This window comes from Dromiciops gliroides, chromosome 6 (assembly GCF_019393635.1).
Source record: "Dromiciops gliroides isolate mDroGli1 chromosome 6, mDroGli1.pri, whole genome shotgun sequence".
NCBI classification, from domain to species: domain Eukaryota; kingdom Metazoa; phylum Chordata; class Mammalia; order Microbiotheria; family Microbiotheriidae; genus Dromiciops; species Dromiciops gliroides.
This window is the reverse complement of record NC_057866.1, coordinates 116,730,918-116,743,222: the sequence shown is the minus strand read 5'-3', so window position 1 is coordinate 116,743,222 and position 12,305 is coordinate 116,730,918. Positions and strand designations below refer to the sequence as shown.

Here is a 12,305-nt window from a genome sequence, read left to right as displayed (position 1 = left end):
CCCAGGGGATGAATAGTCTATCAACTCACTGATTTGGAGTAGAAATGAGTCCTTCATTTCCTGTGCTTCAAGTTCCAAAGGAAAAAGCAAATCTTACTTTGTGTTTTCTATTCACCTTTCTAAGGGCTCTTAGATTCTGCACATCTTGTATTAGGTTTTAAAAGAGTCCACTTTGCCTCATAAAGTACTTACCCCAAGGTAATGGCCATCAATGAACACAACAGGAAGAGAAGGTGTTTCAGACACCCTCCTGCATCTCTCATCCAGCTCCTTTCCATATTCACCATTCAAAGCAATATTTTTCTCTTCAAATTTGACTCGATGATTCTGGAAGATTTTCCTAACAAGTTCACATCTTTCAAAAGTCGTCCTTACAACACGAAGGCAGGTTGTGTAAATCACTATCCGATCAAATTCTAGATCAGTTGATGGTTGCTGGAAAGGGGGAAAATGTAAATGTTCTAGTTAATCAGAGAAAGATAGTCTATACTTAATATATTTGGGTTTTTAACCTGATACAATCAATCTACCTACAGAATATTATAATAGAGTCTACCCATTGCTAGATTTTAGTCTTAGACTCTGTTTCATGGTGTGGTGTGAAGTTTTGATCCTATAAATAAGAGGAAATATTATTTTAACACATAAGGAATTTTTTTCATTATTGGAAATTTTGATATAAAAAATTATTCCCTTTGAAAGGGGAAGTATTTGGGAAAGGGTATGAGCTATGTGCAGCACTCATAGACCACCGGAAAGAGTCTTTGGGCTGGACTCAGAGGACCTTGGTTCAAATCCTACCTATGATGTATTCCACCAGTGAAATATTTGGTAAAGTCATTTAAATAATTATTTTCTTATTTATAAAACTAGAAAATGAAGGTTGTGGTAACAGCAATATCTATCCTGTTGGGTAAGTTAGTTACTTTGTTTCTTTTTCCTTAAAAGGTATTGAAACTATATTTAAGCAAGGTCCAAACCCATCATATAGTTTCTTGGTTGCCTGACCATAAAGAGTTAGGAATTGCTCTTCCCTAAGACTTCTCATCAAGAGACCAGTACAGCCATCACAGAAGTAGGGAAGATGTACCCTACTGAGCAATGCGATATCTTTGCTGAATATCCTTTTCCTGGTATGCCTAAGTAATCCTCTTTCTGTTAATTGTTAGATGGACTATCTGTGTCTCATTTCATTATAGTTCCAAATATGAAACACCATACTGGTTTGAATCAGACCTGTAACAAAGAGATTGGATTAGATGATCTCTGAGATTCCTTTCAATTCTATATCAATGATGACCCTAAGAACAAGGAAGAGACTGGAGCAAATAGCCAGGGCATGTATCCAGTGATCAATGGTCTTATAGTATATCTATCACTTCTCAGTCAATGAGTAAGATATGAAACCGTAAGACATGATGGCAGAGTCAAAGAAGTAAGCTCTTATGGGGAACTTGATTCTGGGAATAGCATGGACATATCATGAGATAATATAAAAATCACTTTAATTCTAGCAGGCCTCAGGACATTTTGTTTAAAAGAAAACCCACTATCAATACTTTCACCTAGTTACATTTATAAGCAAGGTTTCCAAATCCAGGAAAAAAAAAAAAGAACTGCGGAGTACAGATGCTAAATGAGCCATACTATTTCTTTTGTTTTTGATGCTGTTGTTTTTTTTTTTCTATTTAGAGGTTATCCATCATTGCTCTGATTTTTTTCTCTTATAACATGACTAATGCAGAAATAGGATTAATGTTATTATGTGTGTGTGTGTGTGTATATATATATATATGTATATACATATATATATATATAACCTATATCAGATTACCTGCTGTCTAGGGGAGGGGGGAGGGAGGGGAGGGAGGGAGAAAAATCTGAAATTGTAAAGCTCGTATAAACAAAGGTTGAGAACTATCTTTACATGTAACGGAAAAAAATAAAATACTTTATTAATTTTAAAAAAATAAGCAAGATTTCTAGTAGAATGGGAACTCTACACATGAAGACAGATTGCTACCCATCTAAAACACAGGAAATCTCAGAGAGGTGCCTGAGCATTACAGAGGTTAAGTGACTGGCCCATGGTCATATAGTTAGTATCAGAGGTGGTATATGAACCCATGTCTTCCCAACTGAGAATGGCATGATATCCACTATACCGTGCTTAAGGCAAAATAAGAAGACTAGACTATGTGACCTATCAGGTCCATTCCAGGTCCAAAATCTACATTATGTTGTGTCTGTGTTGCATAAGGTCTTAACTTACTTATCAGATGGTTATGAGATTCCTGAGAATCCATAAAAATGCTAGTTTTCCTTTCTTTTCACTGTTTGTGACATTTACACACATACCAATGGGTCTTCAAACAAAATGTTTAATTCGGCCAAGTATGTTAATTGCTAAGAGGGCTGTCTCCAGCCAATAACAAATTGTTTAACTGAATTAAACTACCAGGTTGCTTTGTTTGCCCTCAGTTGTATACATATAGACACAGCATCTTCTGATTTCAGTGGGTGACATTTTCATTAGAGCCCATAGAGTCTTGAAGAGAGACTAGCTTTCTGTTCCTTTATTATTCCTGAAGCACATCTGACCTTTCCACAGTAGGAAACAGTATTAAATAACCATGGGAAGGGATTTTAAAAGCTCATAGGATCAAAGATTGATAAATAGAAGGGATCTTAAGAGGTAACTGAGTCCAAAATGTTCTTCTCTCCCCATTTTACACGTGAGGAACCTCAGGAAGAGAATGGTTTGAATGACTTTCCAAGGGTCACATGATTAAATAGGTATCTGAAGATTTGAACACAGCTCCTTCTCACTCTTCGTCCAGCACTCTATATACTATGCCACCCTATTCCTTGTGAATTTTCACTAGGGTACAAGTGAAGCCACACACGTTTTAAGTGATTTCCCTGAGTACAAATATTCACTAATTATAATAAAAATAATTAAGATGAAAATTCACATATCTGCATAGCACTTTTTGGTTTTCCAAGTGCTTCTATATATATTTTCTCATTTGATCCTAATAAGAACTTTGTGCAGGGTAGGCATCATTATCTCCATTCTACATGAGGAGAGAATTGAAGCTCAGAGTTTAAGGGTCTTAGAATCATTTAATTGTATATTTAGAGTTAGAAGGGACTTCAGACGTCATCTAGTCCAACCTCTTCATTTTATAGATGTGGTAATTCGCCCAAGGTAACCTATCCAATTTGTTCCAAAGCCAAGTCAATCCAAGGTAAAATTGTAACTAGAGAAGGTCAACTGAGATTTTGTCTCAGAATACTGGGTGGCACCATGGATACAGTACCAGGCTTGGAGTAAAAAAGGTTCATCTCTCTGAGTTCAAATCTAACCTTGGACACTTAGTAGCTGTGGGACCCTGGGCAAGACACTTAACCCCATTTGCCTCAGTTTCCTCATCTGTAAAATGAGCTGAAGAAAGAAATGACAAACCACTCCAGTATCTTTTCCAAGAAAACCCCAAATGGGGATTGGTTATAAAGAGTCAGACATGGCTATAACAACTGAACAACACAACCAACATTGGTTGCCTGACCAAAGCCTGCCCATAAGGAAGGAGAAATTGCTCTTCCCTAAACCTTCTGATGAAGAGACCAGTACAACCGTCACAGAAGTAGGGAACTATCAGGGGAGAGGAGGGTCATCTACTAGGTAATAGACAAGGATATGGTCCAATAAAGAAATGGTGCCTACAAGTCTGGCCCCAGTCAAAGGGCAAGCAAAGCTTGAAGCAATTCAGAAGAGCTAAACAGGTCCTAACCATGGTCCACACAAGGAGAAGGAACACTGCAGAAGCAGCGGACCTCCAGGAAAAGGGGTAGGGTTACACTACTCTGAATTATGCTCATTCCAAGGAGAAAGGTGGCACAGAAACCATGAAGTCCTGAGACAAGGTCAGGCCTAGGAAGCAGTGCCCTGGAACAGAGGTGGCAAACACCCTGGCCCAACATATGGGCATATGTTGGGCATATGGCCCAACAGCACCACTCAAACCAGATTAAAATGTAACTGGGAAATATATAACAAAATGAAATTTAAAATTCAATAAAACATAGGTAATGCTAATGTGCCATTTTCCCTGTGCTTCTCAGGAATCCTTACATATGGTATAATGGCCTTCATTTCCATTTGAGTTTGAGACTGCTGACCTGAACCACAATTTCCACTCTATACCTGAACTAGTCCTAGGGTGCAGAATCCCTAGTTGTGGCTTTTAATCCTTGTCTTCTAATTCCATGTCCAATGCTATGCTATGTTTCTCTCTATGACGATTCACAGAGCTGAGTCATGCTTCTGAAATGCCCTGCAAAACATAGAATTGGAGGAGAGGGAATTTCTTGCTCTCTGTGGTAGTACTCACTCAAAGTTCAAAGAAAATATAGGTTCTATGACATGTTAATCCATTTTTTAATGCCAGTAACTTACAATTTGATAGTAAATACTCTTTTTTATTCTTCGTTGTTTTTTTTTTTTAATTTTAGTGAGGCAATTGGAGTTAAGTGACTTGCCCAGGGTCACACAATCATCAGTCATCTAACTAAATCACAAGTCAAACCAAGTAACCATTAAAGATTGCTGTTAAAGCCAGTTCAAACAAAAGTATCCCATCATAAGGCCCCTAAACCATGAAGAAAGAAAGAAGATGGTCTTTAACATAACAGAGAAGCCAAATGATAGAAGAGTGTATCTGATGGAGGGATGAGTCAAAAGTTATATATGAATATCTTCCCAGTTTTTAGCTCTTTCCCCTCCTCAAATTACTCAATAATAATCTTTATCCATGTTCATATCATATTCTCCTAGCACAAGACAAGTTCCTCAAAGGCAGGCACAGTTTCATGTTAGCCTTGCTGACTCTGGTGCCCAGCACACAGTAGGTATATGATAATTGCTTAATGGATTTAATTAATGAATTCAATAAATAGCTAGAGAGCTTACTCTGGAAGAGCACTATACGAGGCTAACTATGTATTGCAATAGGTAGTTTGCTGTGATGGAGAACTCACTGAACTGGAAGTCAGGAGAGTGAAGGTTTAATTCTGGTGGCAACAACAACTAGTTCACACAATAATAAATTAAATTTATACAACACTTCAAGGTTTGCCAAGCACTTGACGTCTACCCACTTTGTGAGGTAGGCAGTATATATATTATATTCTCATTTTCTGGATGAAAGAATAAAGGCCTAAAGAAGTTACCCAAGGTCACATAGTCCAAGTGTCAGTGCCACGATTTGAAGTTAAGTCTTTCAATTCCAAGAATAGCACTCTTCAGCACCTCCATGTTGCCTCACTCTTTAACTGTGTCCAAAGTGATGGAGCTCAAGGAGTATGTGAAAAATGAAAAAAGTAATTATTGATTTTGAGGATTAGTGGAAAGATCATTGAACTTTGAGGGTTGAACTTGGAATTGTGGGACTGGAATTTAAATCCTAGCTCTGGGCCCTATATTTCCTCAACTGTAGAATGAATGAATTTATAAGAAATCACCTCTATTATATTAGGTTCCTTCTAGTTCTAAATCTATGGTCCCATAATCTTTGAGAGAGCACTTTCAGTATAGTGGTAGGGATGAATGTCAAATTGCCAAGCATTGAGGAAACAGAAGGTAATAAGGAAGAAAAGGCATCAGGTAGAGACATTTCCAAGAACATTTCCCAATTACATTTTGGCCTGTGGGTTCCATGTTTGACACCTCTGTAATAGATAGAAGAAATGATTCCTATAGTAAGATCCAGGAGGGAGAAAGTAGTAATAAGATTAGAGTAGAATTACACGAAGCACACAACTCTATAATTTAAGGGAAAGAGAGTTAAAATGATCCCAAGATGCAAGAAATAATGGAGTTCGTGTCAAAAGGCCTTCACCTTCTCAATGAAGTTGGAGACCATCATTTATCTTTTATGGGCCTCTGCTCCTTCATCTATAAAGTGGGCAGGCTTGATTTGATTATCTCTAAAGTCCATTCCACCTCTAGGAATCTGTGAAACTTGTGTTGAAAAGTAACTTGATGGGTAGCAGGCAGCACAGTGGATAGAGCACCAGCCCTGGAGTCAGGAGGACCCGAGTTCAAATTCGGCCTCAGACACTTAACACTTACTACTAGCTGTGTGACCCTGGGCAAGTCACTTGACCTCACTTGCCTCACCAAAAAAAAAAAAAAAGTACCTTGAGCAGCCTCAAGGTAATTTAAACCACCAAATGTAAGGCTGAAATGATCACTAACAATAAGGATCCAAAATTCAGACCCACAGACATAAAAAGCACTCATGGCTAAGCCCAAAGTCATTTAACAACTTTACCTTCCCAATAAGTCACCATCTCCTCAATGTCTCTATGTCCTATTCAATTGCCCTATATCTTATTCATGATTCACAGTATGATATGTGGGGCATCTTAATCATAATAAAGAATCAATCATCTATCTAAATCACAAACCAAACCAAGTAACCATTAAAGATTTCTGTTAAAGCCAGTTCAAACAAAATTATCCCATCATAAGGCCCCTAAACCTGATGCTTTTTTCAGTCTGACAGACAAAAAATCTTTTGCTATTTGTATTATGTGATTTATGAAGGGCCACCTCTCTGAGATGTAGATGACTATTTTGAGAGCTTCTAGCTCCGTGACTCCTTTTTCCATTTTGGAGAAGACCTAGGAACAATCTGGAGGTCATTTGCATAATGTGGCTCAGCTGCCCCAGAAGGAGGAAAGGGAAAAACAAATGGAAAGGTATTTTGGAGAATCTCTCCAAACCCTAAAAGATCCAGTAGAGGTGCCAATAAAGACAGAAGGAACTTCACCCAAACCCTGGGGGAGACAGAAGGTAACACCTACAGGTGCTTACATATAAGCTGACAAAAGAACAGAAAAAGATTTGTTTGAGTAGCTCTTGATAGAAGTATTCCCATAGCCCTCCAAACTACATACTATGAGGAAGTTGAGACTGTGAGACAGGAGTGTAAAATTCTAAAAAGGTCTTAACCTTTTTAAATAAGACAGAGACCCTCGGTGCCTTCAGAGGTGTTCCTCAGCTTTAACAATGAGTTCTCGGCATATTATATCCAGTTGGACATCATATGTACCACATAGTGCTGTTGCTTCAGAATTGATATTTTGGAAAGGAGGGAAGTAATACTGCTGTGTTGAATGAGATGGGTAAGACTGAAAGAACAGAAGGCAGCAACTTTGGAACTGTGAACCATTGATACAGTGACATCATTGCCAATGTTGAAGCAATGAGATATTACAACCAAATTACAACCATCCTCCTTGCTAAGACCGCTCAGGTATAGTGTTATGACTCATGGTGACTATGTAGATCACTTGTTTGGGGGAAGGTGTAAAAGAAGGGACATGGCAGCTTACTGGATATTTTTATCATTCAATTGTTTCAGTTATGTCAACTCTTCTTGATCCCATTTGGAGTTTTCTTGGCAAACATACTGGAGTGGTTTGCCATTTCCTTCTCCAGCTTATTTTATGGATGAAGAACTGAGGCAAACAGAGTTAATTAAGTGACTTGCCCAAGGTTACACAGCTAATAAATGTCTGAGGTCAGATTTGAACTTGGGAAGATGAAGCCTGTTACTCTATCCACTGTGCCACCTAACTTCCCCTTACTGGAAAGTATTAGATCTTAATTCTCTATGGCCTCAGATGAGTGTCCCTCTGTGTCTTTGTGTAAAGAAAATGCTTCTGTATTGAAGTCCTATAAGCCTGAGCAACTGTATGGGTTTCCAAATTCCATTTGTATGGGGCAAAGAGGTATATATGCAAGAGGTGTCCAAAGGAAAACCAGACCCTTTGTGTCAGAAAGGGGCTCTGATTCAAGTGTTACAAATAATAATAAGTTGGTACAATCTACAGCACTACCAAAATGATCCACATATTTCAAAAGCTGTGAGGCCCTGCATTTTCCTTTGCAAATTTTTGGCTAATAATTCCTTTCTACCTTTCATGCAAGTAGAAAAAAATTGGATCCAGGTCACCCTACTTCCATATCACCCTGATTACATAGGATCCTGGGTCCTAGGGTGAAGTACTCACAAGCCCAGAACATCTATTTTCTTTATGTCTCTAAAACACATTGCAGTTAGATGGGAGAGGAGGAAGGACATTCATCAGTAGGCTGAGATTTGTGTGTTTCCTGCTGAAGGGAACTTCATAAAGAAGACAACAGATGCACAAAACTGGACTATGGAAGATGCTTTTCTCCCTACCTAGGAAACAACCTAACCAGAGACTTGGGCTTGCTAATTATTAAGTAATCAGTCATTTCAATTTGTACTAGTTTTTTTTTTAACCAGTGAGCCAACCATGGAAAATATTTGGGGAAAACATGTGAAATTAAATATTTGTGTAGTGCTTACCATAGTAAGCACTTAGAACTGTGCTGTTCTAAGAGCTTTACAAATATGAACTCATTTGTTCCTCTCAACTGAGGCTAAGGAGACAGGGTCATGCAGCTGTTAAACATCTACATCTGAACTCAGGTCCTCCTGACTCTAGTGTCATGATTCTACCCACTACAATTGAAGTCATGACTTCAATTATATAAAGGAAAACAGCAGCAAAAGACACAAGAACTCTGATTAGTGCATTTACCAGTATGGTCTTTGGAGAATAGCTACTGAAGCATGCATGCCTCCTTTTTCTTGGCAGAGAGAAATGAGACTCATGTTGACAAAAATGGACATGAGATTGTTTTGTTTTGTTTTTTGTTTAATTATACTTCTCTGTTACAAGATAAGATTGATGGTGAGGGTGATCATTAGAAAATGCCAGAGTTCACAAGTGTTTTTTTTTATATGATTTTAGTGGAATGGACTTGTGCTACAGGAAATGACAAACAGGATGATCCCCTAAAAACCTTGAAAGACTAACGAACATCGATGTATAGTGAAGTGAGCAGAGCTGAGAGGACATTCTGCGTAGTGACAGCAGTATTGTTCAATGAGTAATTGTGAATGACTTAACTACTCACAGCAGTGCAATGATCCAAGAAAATCCCAAGGAACTAATGAGGAAGCTTACTATGCACTGCTATAGAAAGAAATGATAAAAAGAACACTTGTGGATTATACATATATAACCTGATTGTGATATTGTGGAGGGGGGAGGAAAGGGAGAGAGGGAGGGAGAAAAATTTAGAACTCTAAATCTTATGAAAATGAATGTTGAAAACTACCCTTACATGTAAATGGAAAATAAAAAATAAATGTTTGTTGAGAAAGTTAAAAAAAAATGCCAGAGTTTTTTTAAGCATCAATAAGACATTTAGTGAATTTTAATCAATTTGGTCCATCCATCCTTCCTTCCTTCCTTCCTTCCTTCCTTCCTTCCTTCCTTCCTTCCTTCCTTCCTTCCTTCCTTCCTTCTTTCCTTCCTCCCTCCCTCCCTCCCTTCCTCCATCACTCCCATTTTGAAAAGCATTGTATCTCCCTGTTCTTTCTAGGTGAGCTGTATGTAGTCCTGCCCAGTAGAATAAGATGGACAATTTCTGAGTATCATTTTCAGCTCCCTAATTATTTGCATAACTTTTAAAATTACCACTGAATCCTTTAAGCCATCGTTACACATTTATTTCCATACAATGTATAACCAAAAGAGAACCAGAATGTTCTTAGTATGTAATACCTTGACTCAAGACCTTCTTCTGACCAAGGTTCAGGATGTGATCCTGGGCAAGTCACTTAACCTTTTGATGCTCTAGGCCAGATCTGTCAAACACTTGGCCTACATTTTGACAACACTCCTTGGATTGGTGACCCCCATTTCTATGTGAGTTTGATGCCACTGCTCTAGGCAACTCTTAAATTCTGTTTCAAAGAAAGTACTAACCTAGACTGGTAGAGTCAGTTTCCTCAACCAGGAATTCCCAACAAATAAAAATATCTTTACCAATGAAAAGAGAAGAAGGGAAAAAGGAAGGAAACAAGCATTTATTATGTGCCTACTATGTTCCAGGCACAGTTAAAATATGATCTCATCTTATGATTAAGCAGTATATTGCATGAGAGAAGAGTCCACATGCTTCTTCTGTGCTATTAAAGAACAAATAGGGTAGCCCCCCAGTGCATTGGGCATATGCTTCATGAAGGATTTCTGGGGAAACAGGAAAAATAACCACATAGACTGAGAAATGTGGAGGGGCTATAATCTATATGAAAGGGAGGAGAATCCACAATAATAGAAACATGTATCCAAAAAAATATCCAAATACAAGGACATTTACTCACAGTCTTTTCCCTCCCACAAATATGTAAAATCATTGGGCAAATTTTCCAAAAATAGTATACAAACAGTTAACTTGTCCCTCTTATCAAAACCTGAATGTTACTATGGCAATAGCTTAATGAGGGAGAGTTATGCATGAGACTACTCCAAAAAGCCAAAAAAATGCAGCTGACTTCTTCCAGATAGAGAGCTAGATAGCAATAAAAGGAAGCTATATGGTTCCTCCTTTTTCTTGATTTTGTATATGAAAAAACTGAAGCCATATGCAATTCCTTGCTTAAAGTCACACAGGTTAAAAATCACCAAAGGTTGGATTTAAACTCAGGTCTTCTGACTCTAGCAACAATGCCCTTTCTACTGTTACACCGGTGAGGCACACATTCAGTGTCTTTTCCTCTTGGCCATATCATACTAAACACGTCTGATATCCCAGAAGGTGAACAGGGTCAGGGCTGGTTAGCATTTACATGAGAGAACATATAGAAATGCTGAGTACTGTGGAATCATGGGGCAACTTTACAGAGTGGAAAGATCACCAGCTCCAGAATCATGGAACCTGGATTCAGATCCACCTTCTAACCCCTATTAATTTTTTTTTTGGTAAGGCAATTGGAGTTAAGTGACTTGCCCAGGGTCATACAGCTAGTAAGTGTCAAGTGTCTGAGGCCAGATTTGAACTCAGGTCCTCCTGAATCCAGGGCCGGTGCTCTATCCACTGCGCCACCTAGCTGCCCCCTAACCCCTATTATTGATGTAACTTTGGGCACAGCACTCAATCTTCCTGGGTTTCACCATCTAAAAAACTGAGAGAGTTTGACTATATGACCCCTGAGGTCTCTTCTAGTTCTAGTATGCTGTGATTACCCTCACCTGGCCAAGTTAGCTACTTCCTGTGTCTCTTTGCCTTTCCCTCTACCTGCTGTTACATTATTGTGCTAATGTGGGTCCAGGTCTCCCAAGATGTAAACCCAGGTCTTGGAGTGCCTCTGAATCCTCCAAAACTGAAGTCTTTCTCCCAAAAGCCTGAGAGCCCAACATTTCCTGTAGTTGCCAGGTGAGTGTATCTGAAGCAGGAGCAGTGCCTCAAAAAGGAACCTCTGTGGACAATTTTAATGCTGTCCTTCTTATAAGAGGCAATAAAGGAAAGAACAGAAACAGCTTGGTGGTAGTGAATAGAGTGCTGGGCTTGAAGTCAGGAAGACCAACTTCATGAGTTGAAATCTGGCCTCAGATACTTATTAGCTGTGTGACCCTGAGCAACTCACCTCTGTTTGCCTCAGTTTCCTCATCTGTAAAATGAGATGGAGAAGGAAATGGCAAACTATTCCAATATCTTTGCCAAGGAAACCCCTAATGGGGTCACCAAGACTGTCAAATATGACTGAAAATGACTAAACAACAACCCCAAAAAAGTAAGGAATGAGAACTAGGATTTGGAGTCAGAAGATGGGTTGAAGTTCTATTTCTGCCAAGTATATGAAACCTCAGGAAAGTCATCTAGCCTCTATGAATATCAGTTTGCTCACATTTAAATAAGGAAAACAAGAACAGCAATGCTTGGGCTAACTCTCTTGTAAAGGTATTGTGAAGATAAAATGAGATTATATTCATAAAGTGTCCTGTAAAGGTGAGTTATTATGGTTCTCCAGACTTTTCAGGCTGTCCAGTGTTCATAAAAGACCTCCTAGAATAGGTCTCTCAATGTCCAGGCAAACAAGCGTGATTCTGGGTTCAGATATGAGCAAGTGTACACTGAGGACACAAATCTACCTGCCTGAATTTCTCCAGGAACAAATAGGACCTGTCTCAGCAGTTGCTGTGTGGCAAACTGGAACAGATCCAATTAATTTTTTGGTGAGATAACTAATATGACTTAAAGAAATTGTCATGTTTACTAAAATATGCTACCACATCTAACAATATGTCATAACAACTACTTCTGTTTATAAAACACCTATCTCAAAGGAGCATCTTGACATTTTTTTCTTGAGTCTAATTTTAGGAAAGCTCCTGTAACACATAGTGGTGAT

At 38.6% G+C, this 12,305-nt stretch overlaps 1 protein-coding gene across 1 annotated transcript in view; it reads right to left on the bottom strand.

The window, feature by feature from the left end:
- The window catches only part of GRXCR1 (glutaredoxin and cysteine rich domain containing 1), a 136,736-nt gene that overhangs the window by 50,932 nt on the left and 73,499 nt on the right, over window positions 1-12,305 (bottom strand). The window contains exon 2 of the mRNA XM_043969529.1: window positions 193-435. Within this exon, the coding sequence (XP_043825464.1) occupies window positions 193-435 (243 nt within the window). The remainder of the gene's footprint in view (window positions 1-192; window positions 436-12,305) is intronic.